The following is a 15,185-nucleotide window of genomic DNA, read 5'->3' as shown; positions in this document are numbered from 1 at the left end:
CGGGTATAGACAGGATAGATCGAGTGAATCCTTAGAAGAGTATAAAGGCAGTAGGAATATACTTAAGAGGGAAATCAGTAGGGCAAAAAGGGGACATGAGATAGCTTTGGCAAATAGAATTAAGGAGAATCAAAACGGTTTTTACAAATACGTTAAAGACAAAAGGTTAACTAAGGAGAGAATAGGGCCGCTCAAAGATCAGCGAGGCAGCCTTTGTGTGGAGCCACAGGAGATGCGGGAGATACTAAAATGAGTATTTTGTATCAGTATTTACTGTGGAAGAGAACATGTAAGATATAGAATGTAGGGAAATAGATGGTGACACCTTGCAAAATGTCCATATTACAAAGGAGGAAATGCTAGATGTCTTGAAACACATAAAGGTAGATAAATCCCCAGGACCTGATCAGTGAACTATAGAACTCTGTGGGAAGCTAGGGAAGTGATTGCTGGGCCTCTTGCTGAGAGATTTGTATCATCGGTAGTCATAGGTGAGGTGCCAGAAGACTGGAGGTTGGCTAATGTGGTGCCACTGTTTAAGAAAGGTGGTAAGGACAAGCCAGGGAACAATAAACCAGTGAGCCTGATGTCGGTGGTGGGCAAGCTGTTGGAGGGAATCCTGAGGGACAGAATTTACATGTATTGGGAATGGCAAATATTGAATTAGGATAGTCAACAAGGTTTGTGCGTAGGAAATCATGTCTCACAAACTTGAAGATTGAGGTTTTTGAAGAAGCAACAAAGAGGATTGATGAGGGCAAGGGGTGGACGTGATCTGTCTGGACTTCAGTAAGGCGTTAGACAAGATTTCCCATGGGAGACCGTTAACAAGATTAGACCTCCTGGAATACAGGGAGAACTAACCATTTGGATACAGAACTGGCTCAAAGATAGAAGATGAAGGGTGGTGGTTGAGAGTTGTTTTTCAGATTGGAGGCAACTCTCCAGTGGAGTGCCACAAGAATTGGTGCTGGGCTCACTACTTTATGTCATTTATATAAATAATTTGGCTGTGAGCATAAGAGGTATAATTAATAAATTTGCAGATGACACCAAAATTGGAGTGTTGTGGAAGGTTACCTCAGAGTACAATGGAATCTTGATCAGATGAGGAATGGCAGATGGAGTTAATTTAGATAAATGCGAGGTGCTACATTTTGGGAAAGCAAATCTTAGCAGGACTTGTACGCTGAGTGGTCAGGTCCTAGGGAGTGTTGCTGAACAAAGAGACCTTGAAGTGCAGTTTCATTGCTCCTTGAAAGTGGAGTTGCAGGTAGATAGGATAGTGAAGAAGGTGTTTGGTATGCCTTCCTTTATTGGTCAGAGTATTCAATACAGGAGTTGGGAGGTCATTTTGTGGCTGTACAGGACATTGTAAATAAATGTGTATATCTATTTCAGGACTGTGTCAGCTCAGGAGCAACTACTTAGGAGCTTGGAAAAAATGCAGTGGATCCTTCCATAATGAACAAATTAGCATATAAGCAGTTTGCCAATCTGCTGGAACACTCCAGAAATCCGGTGAATTCTGGAATATTTCAGTCAATGCCTCCAATTATCTCGTAACCACTTCCCACTTCATAACTCTTGATTGCAGGCCATCAGGTCCTGACCACTTGCCTATGCTTAGATCCATTAGTTTGTCAAAAACTTTGTTCTTCATGATAGAAACATTTATAAGAGCTTCCCTCCGATTATTATCTTGTTTAACTTTTATCTTAGGATGTTTTCAGGATGGAAAGCATGCAAAATATTGATTTAAGTTACAGCCACGTCTCTGCCCCCTATTACCAACTCTGCATCCTACAGGGGCCCCAGACTTCCTTTAGCAGCTTTTGTTTTTGTATATCCAAAGCATCACTTGCTGATAGTTTTTTATATGTTTTACCAATTTACTTTCACAGTCAATTGACTGTCAAAAAACAAGTCTGGTTCACTAATATCCTTTAGGGAAGGAAACTGTCATCCTTACCTAGTCTGGCCTACATGTGACTCCAGGCCCACAGAAATGTGGTTGACTCTAAACTGCCCTCTGGTCAATTAGGGTGGGCAATGAATGCTGCCTAGCCAGTGATACCCTCGTCCTATGAATGAATTAAAAAAACAAAATTCTCCTTCTTTATTACCTTCATGTCATCTACTACTGGTTCCTAAAAAAAAATTCCCAATTCTCTGATCATTAGTTTTTGCCATTTGTATGTCTTAGTTTTTCATTGGATCATCTATGTGTACTTTAGTTTTTGAATCGATATCGATATCGATGAAAACCCTATCATCAAGTCATCTGTATTGTATAGCATGATTAATATACCTCCGTGAGTAAAGAACAAGAGACCGCCAGAGTATTGGTTTGTATTTTAAAGTTTAAAATCCATGTATGAATTAAAACTACAGGCTGGTCAAGGTGTTTCTAAAGTAAACTTTCTAAGTTTCTTCACTGTACTGTGTTGATCATGAAAGGATGATGACAAAAACCTTGTAACTGTTGATGTTTTGTCCAGAGTTTAAAGTTCAGGCAAAGGAAAAACCATTGGCACTCAGTTATGATGTTTAAGTCTTTCTTTTACAACTTGTTCAATGTGTTTGCTTTTGTTTAAGTTGAGCTTTTATTGCTTTGTTAATGCAATACTCGATAATGTAAGTTAGACATCAGTTAGATCATAAGACCATAAGATTTAGGAGCAGAATTAAACCCATTTGATCATCACTGATATGTTTCTTAACTCCATTGTACTGCCTTCTCCCCGTAACCCTTAATTCCCTTAACAATCATGAACTTATTGCTATGTTAAATACAGCCTATTATGGTCAATCACTTTGGCAATGAGTTTCACACATTAACTATCTTCAGTCTGAAGAAATTCCTCCTCATCTTAGTTCTATAAGGTCGACCCTTCACTCTGTGGCTATGCTCTCGGTTCCTGGTCTCTCCAACTAGTTGAAAGATCTTTTCCACATCCACTCTATTCAGGCCTGTCAGTTTTCTGTAAGCTTCAATCAGATACTCCTTCATCCTTCTAAACTAAATCAAGTACAGACTCAGAGTCTTCAATCGTTCCTCATATGACAAGCCCTTCATCCCCAGGATCATACTTGTAAACCTCCTCTGACAGTATATCCTTCCTCAGATAAGGGACCCAACACTGCTGACAATATTCCAAGTACAGTCTGACCACAGTCTTATCCAACCTCAGCAACCTCCTCTTGTATTCTAGTCCTCTTGAAATGAAGCTGAAAAATGTGTTGCTGGAAAAACGCAGCAGGTCAGGCAGCATCCAAGGAGCAGGAGAATCGACGTTTCGGGCATAAGCCCTTCTTCAGGAAATCTTGAAATGAATGCAGGCATTAACTTTGTCTTCCTTACCGCCAACTGAACCTGCGAGTTAACAGTATGAGAATCCTGAACAGCAACCCCCAAGTCCCTTTGTGCTTTGGATTTTGAAGCATTTTCCTGTTTAAAAATAGTCTATGCATCTCATCTTCCACCAAAGTGCATGACCACACATTTTGCCAGATTGCATTCCATCTGCAACTTCTTTGCCCACTCGCCTAGCATGAGCACATCCTTCTGCAGTCTTCCCACTTCCTCAACACTACCTGCCCCTCCACATATCTTTATGCAATCTGCAAACCTAGCAACAACACCCTCAATTCCTTCGTCCAGATTGTTAATGTATAATGTGATAGATGTGACCCAATACTGACCCCTGCAGAACTCCCCCAGTCACTGACAACATTTTGGCAGAAGTCTTGACAATTTGCACATGAGAACTAGATATCACCACAAAATATGTCATTTTGAAAGAAAGTAGAAGGCCTCCAATTATCCTGAGTATCAACTGTGATTTTGTGATTGTTGGGAAACATGAGCATTATAATTAATGACCAATAACCCTGAGATATTGCCTCCAATGTTTATTTCAGTGTCCTTTTATATCATTTTTCAAATTGTTTACTTCTGAATAACATACTTGGCATCTTTCATTTTATTTTGAAAATGTTAACACATTTGCAGTATAGTCATAAGACATATGATAAGGTAATCAATCAGAATCAGTTGTCTACTGATTGCTTAATGAATTAATTAATTCGTGATCCACTGGTATGATATTTAGGGAGAATTGCATTGAATCCCAGAAGGTGCAGATGGAAGATATGGAACAGTCTATTGAGATATTGAGAGAACAGATGAGGAAGAAGGATAAAGAATATGAGGAGTCCCTTCTGCATCTCAGAGAGGATCAGGCAACAGGACAGAGGTAAGAAGAAACTGCTTTTTCTCAGTTTTTAAGACAGTTAAACTTTTAATTTTGTAATTCTGTCGGTCGGACATTGGCTCAGATTTTGTCATGAACAGCCAGGTGATAGTGCTCACTGCTAACTTTGAACAAAGCTGATCATAAAGATCTAACAATTCCTTTACATTGGATTTCCCCTATCTAAATATTAATTGAGTACTAAGCGAAGGTATCTAGCAACAGTCATCTCATCTTAGGGTAATCGGCATAAAGAAATTGTTACAGACAACAAACCAAGCAGTAAAATCCTTAATCTATTCAAGTAAGAGAGCAAAATAAATGGCTGGATAATTTCCATAGGATTAAAGTAGAAATGAAGAAGGGGTTTGATATGCTTACCTTTATTGGTCAGTGCACTGACTATAGGAGTTGGGTGGTCATGTTGTGGCTGTACAGTACATTGGTTAGCCCACCTTTGGAATACTGCATTCAATTCTGGTCTCCTTACCAAAGGAAAAATAATGTGAAACTTGAAAGGGTTCAGAAAAGATTTACAAGGATGTTGCCAAGGTTGGAGGGTTGACCTGTTAGAGTGGCTGAATAGGCTGGGGCTATTTTCCCTGGAGTGTCAGAGGCTGAGGGATGACCTTACGGAGATTTATAAAATCATGAGGAGCATGGATAGAGCAAATAGTCAAGATCTTCTCCCCAGGGAAGGGGAGTCCAAAACTAGAGGATGTAAGTTTAAGGTGAGAGAGGAAAGATTTAGAAGAGTCCCGAGGGGCAGCTTTTTCACACACTGGGTGGTGCACGTATGGAATAAACTGCCAGAGGAAGTGGTCAAGGATAATACAATTACAACATTTAGAAGGCATCTGGATGAGCATATGAATAAGAAGACTTTAGAGGGATATGGGCCAAGTGCTAGCAAATAGGACTAAATCAATTTAGGGTATCTGCTTGGCATGAACAAGTTGGACCGAAGGGGCTGTTTCCATGCTGTACATCTTTATATGACTCCAAATTTAAATAGTATAAACTGGGAAAAAAAAAATTTAAAAGACATTTTTAACAAGTATGGAAAGTTGTGATTCCATAAAAAATATGTAATTTTTTGGAACTTGAGAGGCTATTCAGTACTAATTATGAACTTAGTGGGTTTTTAAATGCTCAGTTACATCTTATTCAGCAGCAAGACTAATATTCTGAAAGTTCAAGTTCTGGTTAGTTCAGGGTTTTTGAACTGACTGCAATCTACTGGGTGTCAACAGTGCATACAACAGAAAAAAGGTAGGATAACTGACAGAAACTTCTGAACTTCTGCATTTAACACCACGAATGCAAAGTGATAGTCTCTCAGGTCCACGCCCCCCTACAACCCACCCTCCCATCCTGGCACTTGCCCCTGCCACCGCAGGAACTGTAAAACCTGTGCCCACACCTCCTACCTACCTCTATCCAAGGCCCTAAAGGAGCCTTCCACATCCATCAAAGTTTTACCTGCACATCCACTAATATCATTTATTGTATCCGTTGCTCCCGATGCAGTCTCCTCTACATTGGGGAGACTGGGCGCCTCCTAGCAGAGCGTTTTAGCGAACATCTCCGGGACACCTGCACCAATCAACCACACCGCCCCGTGGCCCAACATTTCAACTCCCCCTCCCACTCTGCAGAGGACATGGAGGTCCTGGGCCTCCTTCACCACCGCTCCCTCACCATTAGACGCCTGGAGGAAGAACGTCTCATCTTCCGCCTCGGAACACTTCAAACCCAGGGCAGCAATGTGGACTTCAACAGTTTCCTCATTTCCCCTTCCCCCACCTCACCCTAGTTCCAAATTTCCAGCTCAGCACTGTCCTCATGACTTGTCTGGACTTGTCCGACCTGCCTATCTCCTTTTCCACCTATCTATTCCATCCTCTCCTCCCTGACCTATCACCTTCATCTCCTCCCCCACTCACACATTGTACTCTATGCTACTCTCTCCCACCCCCACCCTCCTCTAGCTTATCTCTCCACGCTTCAGGCTCACTGCCTTTATTCCTGATGAAGGGCTTTTGCCCGAAACGTCCATTTCGCTGCACTTTGTATGCTACCTGAACTGCTGTGCTCTTCCAGCACCACTGATTCAGTCTCTGCATATGACTACTGTAAGCTCTGAGTCACCCAGAACCAGGTGAAATGCAACTAATGCTAATAAAGTGGTAAGATCAAAAGTTACTTCCATATCCAATATATATGATACGGGAATTAAGGAATCATAACTCTGGTTTTAGCTATTATTCTTTTACAAGAGTGAAAACAATGTAACATACTCTTTTGCAAGCCTCGGTAATAATCACAAAATAACTGAATTATTGCTAGCAACCTATTTGGTTCATGTTCTCTGGGAAGAAATCTATTGAACTTATCCAGTCTTGTCTATAGGTGACTCCAATCTGGAATTGTAATTGACTTTTCGAATGGCCCAGCAAACTACTCATTTCAAAAATGCCAGTGTGCTAGCAATGCTTACTTCACAAGTATGAATTATGAAAAAAAATTGTTCACGTTTCTCTTTGTTTGTATACAAAGATGCTTAAACCTCATTTAAGGCTTCCGATACCACAAACTGGGATAGATTATCAATTTGAATTAAAAAGTTAAATAGCATTTTAAACATGGAAATATGTAACAAATATAGAAAAAGTGAATCTAATACATTACTTCAGAGTACAGTCTGACTTTAGGACAAGTTATGTGGCAAATGTTAACTTTACGATTGAGCAGGAGTTTGTGTTCCAAAAAGTGATTACGACTGGAATAGACTTTCAGTGGTACAGGAGGTACACTACACTGAAATCATCTAAGAGATGCTTAAATGTCACGATGAGGAGGACTGTGTATTTTTCTTGAGAGATTTCAGGCTTTGTCAAATTATTTTAATTGTGTTAATAAACAAAGAAACAAAAAATGTCTGAATTCAAGTGTCCAATGTCAGGACACTGGATTCCTACACAGAAATGATCCAGTGTTATTGCACCAAATTCAAATGATCAGATTGTTCCTGATTCAGTTCACCAGTCTAGCCCCTTCAATTTCAGTCACCATGGACAATAAACTAGACAGGTAAAATGCTGACTAATCTTAATGGTGCAGGGCCGTCATTTCAAAAACATCCTTGATATCCATGTAAATCAGGCATAAACTGGCATTCTTCTAAATTCACTCCTGCAGCTGTCATAAACCAAGCACAGCAATATTGAATATATAGCCCTATGTTTATATATACATGTAACATCTATATGCATTTAACTTGTGTGTATTTATTACTTGCATATTCATAGTATCTCCTATGACATCCTCCAGTCCCACAGCCTTTTGAGTTTCTGTCCTTCACTAATTTGATCTTCCTGTGCATCCCCAATTTTACTTAGTCTGTCATCCTGGCCATATTCTCAACATCTCAAGATGTCACAGTAAAGTGAACAGCCAATAGAGAGCTTCAAACCAGCGTCCACAGGAAAACAACACCTACGGACCAATACTGAACTACAGAAACAATCATCCCAACACCACAAACGAAGCTGCATTAGAACATTATTTCAATAAGCCATCACACTCTGCAGCACAGAGGAAGTACAAAGAGCAGAGGAAAATCACCTATACAGCGTATTCAAAAAGAACAGGTACCCGATGAACACAGTCCACCATTTTCTCAGCAACAAACCTAAGCAAACAAACAAAACGTGTCCAGAAACCGTAGCCACTCTCCCCTACATCAAGGACATCTCGGAAATGACTGCTAGACTACTCAGACCTCTTGGCCTCATGGTAGCCCACAAACCCACCAACACACTAAAACAGCAGCTAATAAACTTGAAAGTATAGCAGTCAACAAGCAAAACTAATGTCATTTACAAAATACCTTGCAATAACTGTAAGAAACACTACATTGGACAAACAGGCAGAAAACTAGCCACCAGGATACATGAACATCAACTAGCCACCAAAAGACATGACGAAGATGAAGGTGAGGACTGCAGGTGCTGGAGATTAGAGTCAAGATTAGGGTGATGCTGGAAATGCACTACAGGTCAGGCAGCATCGGAGGAACAGGAAAATCTACGTTTTGGGCAGGAGCCCTTCATCAGGAATGAGCTGCTCATTCCTGATGAAGGGCTCCTGCCCAAAACATCAATGTTCCTGCTCCTCAGATGCTGCCTGACCTGCTGTGCTTTTCCAGCACTATTCTAATCTGAACAAAAAGACATGACTCCCTCTCACTAGTATCCTTACATACAGATGAGGAAGGACACTGCTTCGACTGGGGCAACACATCCATCCTAGGACAAGCCAAAAGAAACACTCACGAGAATTCATAAAAGCATGGCATTCCAACCAGAACTCTATCAACAAACATATCGACTTGGATTCCATTTACCACCCTCTGAGAAAAAGAACAGGAAATGACATCACCAACCCAAAGAACCCGAAAAACACAAATAAAAATGGGTCGCTAACACCTGTGCCTCACCAGAGGCTCACTGATGATGTTACTTAGTATGGTGATGAAACATTTAAAACTTAACCTTCCACCTCAGCAAGCAAACTTACATCCAGAACCTCAACCTGAGCTACAAGCTTCTCAAAGCTCACTAGTATTCTCAACTGGCTACAAGCTAAATTCTGGAATTTTCTCCCAAAATTCCTCTGCTTGTCCACAATTCACTCCTTTAAGATGTTCCTCAAAACCAAACGCTGATATCTTACTGAATATTGGTGCAAACTTTTGATTGGTAGTGCACTTGTGAAGGACTCTGAGACATTTCACTATTGTAAAGCACTACAATAAATGCAATTTTTTGTTTGTTGCTATACCTGGTCTAATTTATTTCATATGCTTCAAATGTAGTTTCTGCACTTACTCAATTCTAAATTTGGCATCCAAAATCCACCATTTAAGTATCATAGAGTCATAGAGATGTACAACATGGAAACAGACCCTTTGGTCCAACCCATACATGCCGACCAGATAACCCAACCCAATCTAGTCCCACCTGCCAGCACCTGGCCCATATCCTTCCAAACCCTTCCTATTCATATACCCATCCAAATGCCTCTTAAATGTTGCAATTGTACCAGCCTCCACCACTTCCTCTGGCAGCTCATTCCATACCACCTCTGTGTGAAAAAGCTGCCCCTCAGGTCTCTTTTATATCTTTACCCTCTCACCCTAAACCTATGCCCTCTAGCTCTGGACTCCCCAACCCCAGGGAAAAGACTTTGCCTATTTACCCTATCCATGCCCCTCATAACTTTGTAAACCTCCATAAGGTTACCCTTCAGCCTCTGACGCTCCAGGGAAAACAGCCCCAGCCTGTTCAGCCTCTCCCTATAGCTCAAATTCTCCAACCCTGGCAACACCCTTGTAAATGTGCTCCCCAAAGTTGATAACTGAAGTGCTGATTCATAAGAAATGATAATTTGTCATTTCTGTAAATTTTTAACATGATATCGAAGGGTAAAATCTTCAAAGTTCTTTTGAATTTAGTAAGTTTGCTTTGTATGCTTACCTGTCCACTTTAGTTTGCCTTTAGTTATACAAACTTTAAAGTCACTATGAAGCAGTGTTGTAAGGTAATTACTGTTTCAGTTAATCAAATTGGTCAATGTTGGTGAGGCAGATGGTTAGGATGTCAGATATGCTATGGAGTGTTGTTTTGGCAGTTGCAAGTGGTTAGTTTCAGTTTAACAGTTTTTCAGGAGTTAGAGTAAGTTTATAATCTTCTAATATTTCTTGGGTAATTAATACACTTAAATGAGTTTGGAACTCTTTGAATAACCTGATTTTGAGGGGCATTTTGGAGAGTTCCACGGATAGCGGAATTGCTCAATGGAATGTTTAGTTTCCCAGGCAATTCCATCAGAGTCAAAATTTCTTCATAATCCTTTCACACAACTCCAGTCTACACTGCTGTAACAACTATCTTCCCATCGGAATTTCTAGGCAACTATGTTTTACCAGATAACCACAGCAATTAAGTTGGGATTCGCAGATCGTTTTTATTTGTTTACTACATGTAAACAATCTAGAAATCTGTACAGGAATACTGTTTTGTTCTGATGCCATATACAGCTCTCAGTGAAAAACATTCTGCAGTCATGTGTTCCGCACGTTTTTCATTTCCTCCTCTTAGGCAAGTTTTAGAACACATTTATGGCCTTGTGGTTCTTGTGCTAGCAACTTACTTAACCAGAAATTTATTTTTGTCTCTGACATATATATAACATATGTTTATTCAGATATATATTCTTTTGCAAATGCATCGATCCTGTAAGCATAAGTGCACAAAGTAGATGCATTCTTTCTTTCTATGTCAGTTCACAATACAAATATCTGAGTTCAATTCCAGAAATTTGCTAAACTAAATTTCAAAGAATACAGTGGTTACTGCATCTTACACAACTAGATATACATAAATTTGTTACCTGTGAGGTTTCTTTGCATTTTAATATTTGGAACAAAATATTGTCAATTCTCATTTTATGAATGCTAAGTTTTTAGAGTAGCTATTTACTAATTAGTTATGTGGAATAAATAGTTCAAGCAAAATATCACCACCAATCCCATAAGTGGCATCAGTCATTCATATATGACTGTCAATAAAACACTAACCATGGAAAAATAATTTTATTTTCTTTTAATAAGGTTGCCAGAATTGCTTCTGGTCAGCATTTGTGCATCTATACCTGAACAGTGGATTTTGTATGAACATAACAATTAAGAGCAAAAGAAGACCACTTAGTCTGGTGCTGTCCGATTGCAGAGCAAGAGTGGGGAATGGTCAGGTTGGATTCAGCACTTGAGTAAATGGAGATTGGGGGTAGAATGGGGCAGGTATGTTCTGGTTAGAGTCTGAGGGAGTGTAGTTGGTGTGTGTAAAGTAAGTGGAGGGTCTGATCAATTGTTACTCTGGAGTTAGACTGTGTACCTAACAGTCAAAGATTTCACGAATAACTATTTACTTAATTATATCAGGACCCTCTGAATTTCCCAATTTAAGAGGAGACTTTCCGAGAATTCCAGGGATAGAGATATTTTCCAGCAAAATATTAAATTTCCCAGGCAATTCCTTCGGAGTCTGTAATAATGGAACTTCCACAAGGTCCTCATGTGCGCCTCCAATCAATGCTGGAATAATGACTGTTTGCCTTTGGACAATCCGGAAAAACTTGAGGCATTGTTGCATTTCAGATTATTAACAGTGAAACCTTGCATTTTCAGGTGGTTTGCAGGTGTGTTTTCCTTTTTGTTTAATATATATTTCTGTTGCAGTTTTGAAATCATTTTTTTCAAAGAATGTATATAAAATATGTAATGAATTTGGCAAGAGAAAAAAACTTGAAAAACTTATAAGCATGTTCCAGTATTTCCCTATCACATATATTTATCATAGAACATTCACAGTGTGAGGAAACAGGTCATTTGGCCCAACAAGACCACACCAACTCTCCAAAGAGTAGCTCATCCAGACCGTAATATTCTACATTTACCTCTGGCTAATGCACCTAACCCACACATCCCTGAACACTATGGGCAATTTTAGCATGACCAATTCAACTGGCCTGCACATCTTTGGATTGTGGGAGGAAACCAGAGCACCCAGAGGAAACTCACGCAGACACAGAGAAAATATGCAAACTCCACACAAACAGTCACCCGAGGCTGGAATTGAACCTGGGTCCCTGGCACTGTGCTGCCCAAATGTTGTATTTAAAAACCCAAAACAAGTTGTGTTATTTGTTGTTTGAATTCTTCAAAGACAATTGTAATTTCAAAAAAACTGTATAGCATGACTATCTGATCAGAATGGTCAACCTTTTTTTGATTGATTTGTAAGGGATATTGAAAACATATTGAGGAAGCACGGTTCAAATTTCCAATAATAACCTGACCAAACCAGTTAATATATTGCACAGAAACCGAATAGTATTTGGTACAGTATATTTTATACAATATTCTTATAACGCACAACAAATCTGCCTCAAAGCAAATACAAGCATTCTGCCCATTATATGCTGTCTAAAATCCATTTTTCATTTCTGTGTTACACAGCTAAAGAAACATTTCATAAAATATTTAACATTTTGGAGATAACAGCTCTATTCTATTAGGTTCGATATTTTGGGTAATAGGATTTTCTTCCCCAGGTGAGATTGTCTGCTTTGGGGCATGATGCACCTTTTGTGATTTTTTTAAAAAAAATTAATGCCAAGGAGAAGAAATCACATAGAGGCATGTCATAAGCCTGATGTAGAGCAAATCTTTCCCTTCCTGTACTCCTAACAGAAGTCAACTTCAACCACAAAAGAACATTGCCTACTACTTCAGCAGGACACTTCCACGGCAACCAGCATTTGTCTTATGGGTTTTCTGATTAAGGTAGTCAATTTACAGATAGTTTTATCCTGTGTCTATTCAGTAGCAAGAACCAGTCTGGAACTGCATTTCACATGGGACCCTTACAGTTGTCAAAAAAATGTTTGTCTTATCAGCCTGAATTGAATCCAAGCCAGATCCTGGATGTGAAATGAAAATGTGCTAAACTCTACTCACTACTAAATTCTCCTGCCTCCACACATTCTTTTTTGCCTGTTTATGTACTTTACATAAAAGAATCAAATCATTACTCTTAAAAGTGTAACCTAAAGAAACACTAGACGTACAGGCAATTACACTTAGATTTAACTTTCAGGTTTCCTGAAATACATAGGATTGGAGTAAAATCTTACAAAAGTTCCATTTTTCTGTAAATCATTTGGTTTAGTTTGATGATGCACTTTGATACAGCTAGTTAAAGTATTACATATTGCCATGGCAGCATGCTACTGACAAATATCTAGTTTTAAACAACACTTGTGGTATGGACATTTCATATAACAAAGCGATATTATGTAAACATGAGGAAAGTCATTCAAAGCACCAATTCTCTCCTCAGTGCTACAGTTAAAAATGTCCATCCTTCTAAGGTTTGGAACATGTATCTTTCTATTCACATATTTTTCATGTTTTCTTATCAGACTTATTTTCTTGGCAGTTGTAATTTCAGATAAATAAAGGTTAACAGTGTGTTTAACTCCTCAGAGGGCTGGTAGGAAAGAAATTGTGATATAATCTGTTTATACCAAAAAAAAGTCTATTCTCAGTTCAGTATTGTCCATGATGTAGTGCAACACTTTTTATCTTTATAGGACAGCAATCAAAGACAATGTGGAGATGATAAAGCTACAGAAACAGCTTGTGGAGAAAGGAGCTGCACTTACTGTCTTGGAGGGAAAATATTTGCAAATTCAGGAGGTAAGAGTTCTATAGTTAAAAGCAACACAGCTATTCCCAAGACACAATGTGTCTGATGCAACTACATGTATATAATTAAGTTAAAAAAGTAAAGGTTTGAAAACTCACAGAAAATGCATTGTGAAGGTATGTGGTAAAATAAATAATAAGCAAATGTAGAAGGAATAAGGAAATGCTTAAAACCTGTCTGACTACTTTTCCTCATTGGTATCTACCTACAGCACCCATGCTGATTACTTAACCTGCCTGTTTTCTCTGTATCAAACACATAGGAGAAATTGCACCACTGCTACATTAGAAGATTATCTGTCCTTAATGCTTTCAGTGTGTGCTACTTTACTTCATAAATGGTAACGTGATAGTTTAGTTCATAAATTAGAGGTTTACAGGTGAGGAAGTGATTTACAACCGATAAACTGACATGGTTTTTTGGCTCAGCAAAATTGTGTATATTTTACTTGATGCTCTCTTTTACTTCATTTATTCCAGGAATTGTCCACCTGCTCCCTTAACCCAATTTCTGCTAAACAATTGACCATCTCATTTTTTTCCCTTACCCAATGTTAGATCACATTGAAAATGATTTGCTGTCATCAGGTACTAAATTACCTAGCTTGCAAACCTTGTTTTAAATGACTTATTTAGCTCAGTTCTTGTACACGGCTAACATTCAATTTCTTGGCATGGCTTGTGAATGGGTCTTATCACAGAGTCAAATGTATTGTCTTTTATTTCAGCAGACCATGCCAAAAAACAAAACAATGTTATGGAGAAAAGTGTATCATTTTTGCCACAAATGGAAAAAGAAATTAACTGCATGTATAATATCAAACTTCATTAATTGCCAAGTGAACTGTGCATGTTGACAGACTAAGTTTGTGCAGTGACTCTACATAATATGTAATGTAATACGTAATGAGTCTACTGTTATTCAGAATGTATTGTCTTACAGAACCAGAAAACCATGAAAGCCAGTCACAATGCTTTAATGAGTAAAGTTGATGAACTGAATGCACAGCTGAAAGAAGAACGTTCTAAGTGCCTTTTTCTTGAAAATCAGCTCCACTCAACTTCATTTTCTCAACAAACAACTGTAGAGGTAGGATTCTTTACAATTAGCATTAGTAATAAATAACAGAAGATAGTGAACATTATATGAAATAATAAGTATTGAAATGTATATTAGAGTATAATTCACCTTTTGGAATCAAGCAACATACTAAACCACAAGAATTGAAACAGAGTGGTTTGTAACCATAATCCAAAACTAGGTACATGAAGTACACCTTCTAATTCCCACTTTATACGGTACTTTATAAATCAGAATGTGGTACATGACATAGTTCCTTGAGTCATTTTGGTGTCCTATCTTGAAACGCCAATGATTTAATCTGTTGTACCCAATGCAGAGTCACTTCATTGACATTTTCCGGTTTTTTTTGTAGATATTTTTATTGAAATTTAACATTTTTGCAAATTTACAAAAATAAACAAAACTCTCAAATACAAACATTGATGTACAATTAAATCATATATACAATAGTCATAATTTAACAAAGAAAAGAGAAAGAAAGAAAACAAAAAAAGAAAAAAAAAGAAACGAA

At 38.5% G+C, this 15,185-nt stretch overlaps 1 protein-coding gene across 4 annotated transcripts in view; it reads left to right on the top strand.

Annotated features, from left to right (window-relative positions):
• rpgrip1l (RPGRIP1 like) overlaps positions 1-15,185 on the top strand; it is a 240,230-nt gene that overhangs the window by 68,769 nt on the left and 156,276 nt on the right. For all 4 annotated transcript variants that reach the window (XM_060837720.1, XM_060837721.1, XM_060837722.1 and 1 more), the window contains 3 exons: positions 4,116-4,259; positions 13,476-13,581; positions 14,534-14,680. In XM_060837720.1, the coding sequence (XP_060693703.1) occupies positions 4,116-4,259; positions 13,476-13,581; positions 14,534-14,680 (397 nt within the window). The remainder of the gene's footprint in view (positions 1-4,115; positions 4,260-13,475; positions 13,582-14,533; positions 14,681-15,185) is intronic.

The sequence above is a fragment of the Hemiscyllium ocellatum genome, chromosome 17 (genome assembly GCF_020745735.1).
Source record: "Hemiscyllium ocellatum isolate sHemOce1 chromosome 17, sHemOce1.pat.X.cur, whole genome shotgun sequence".
Taxonomy (NCBI): domain Eukaryota; kingdom Metazoa; phylum Chordata; class Chondrichthyes; order Orectolobiformes; family Hemiscylliidae; genus Hemiscyllium; species Hemiscyllium ocellatum.
This window is presented reverse-complemented; position numbering and strand designations above follow the sequence as displayed.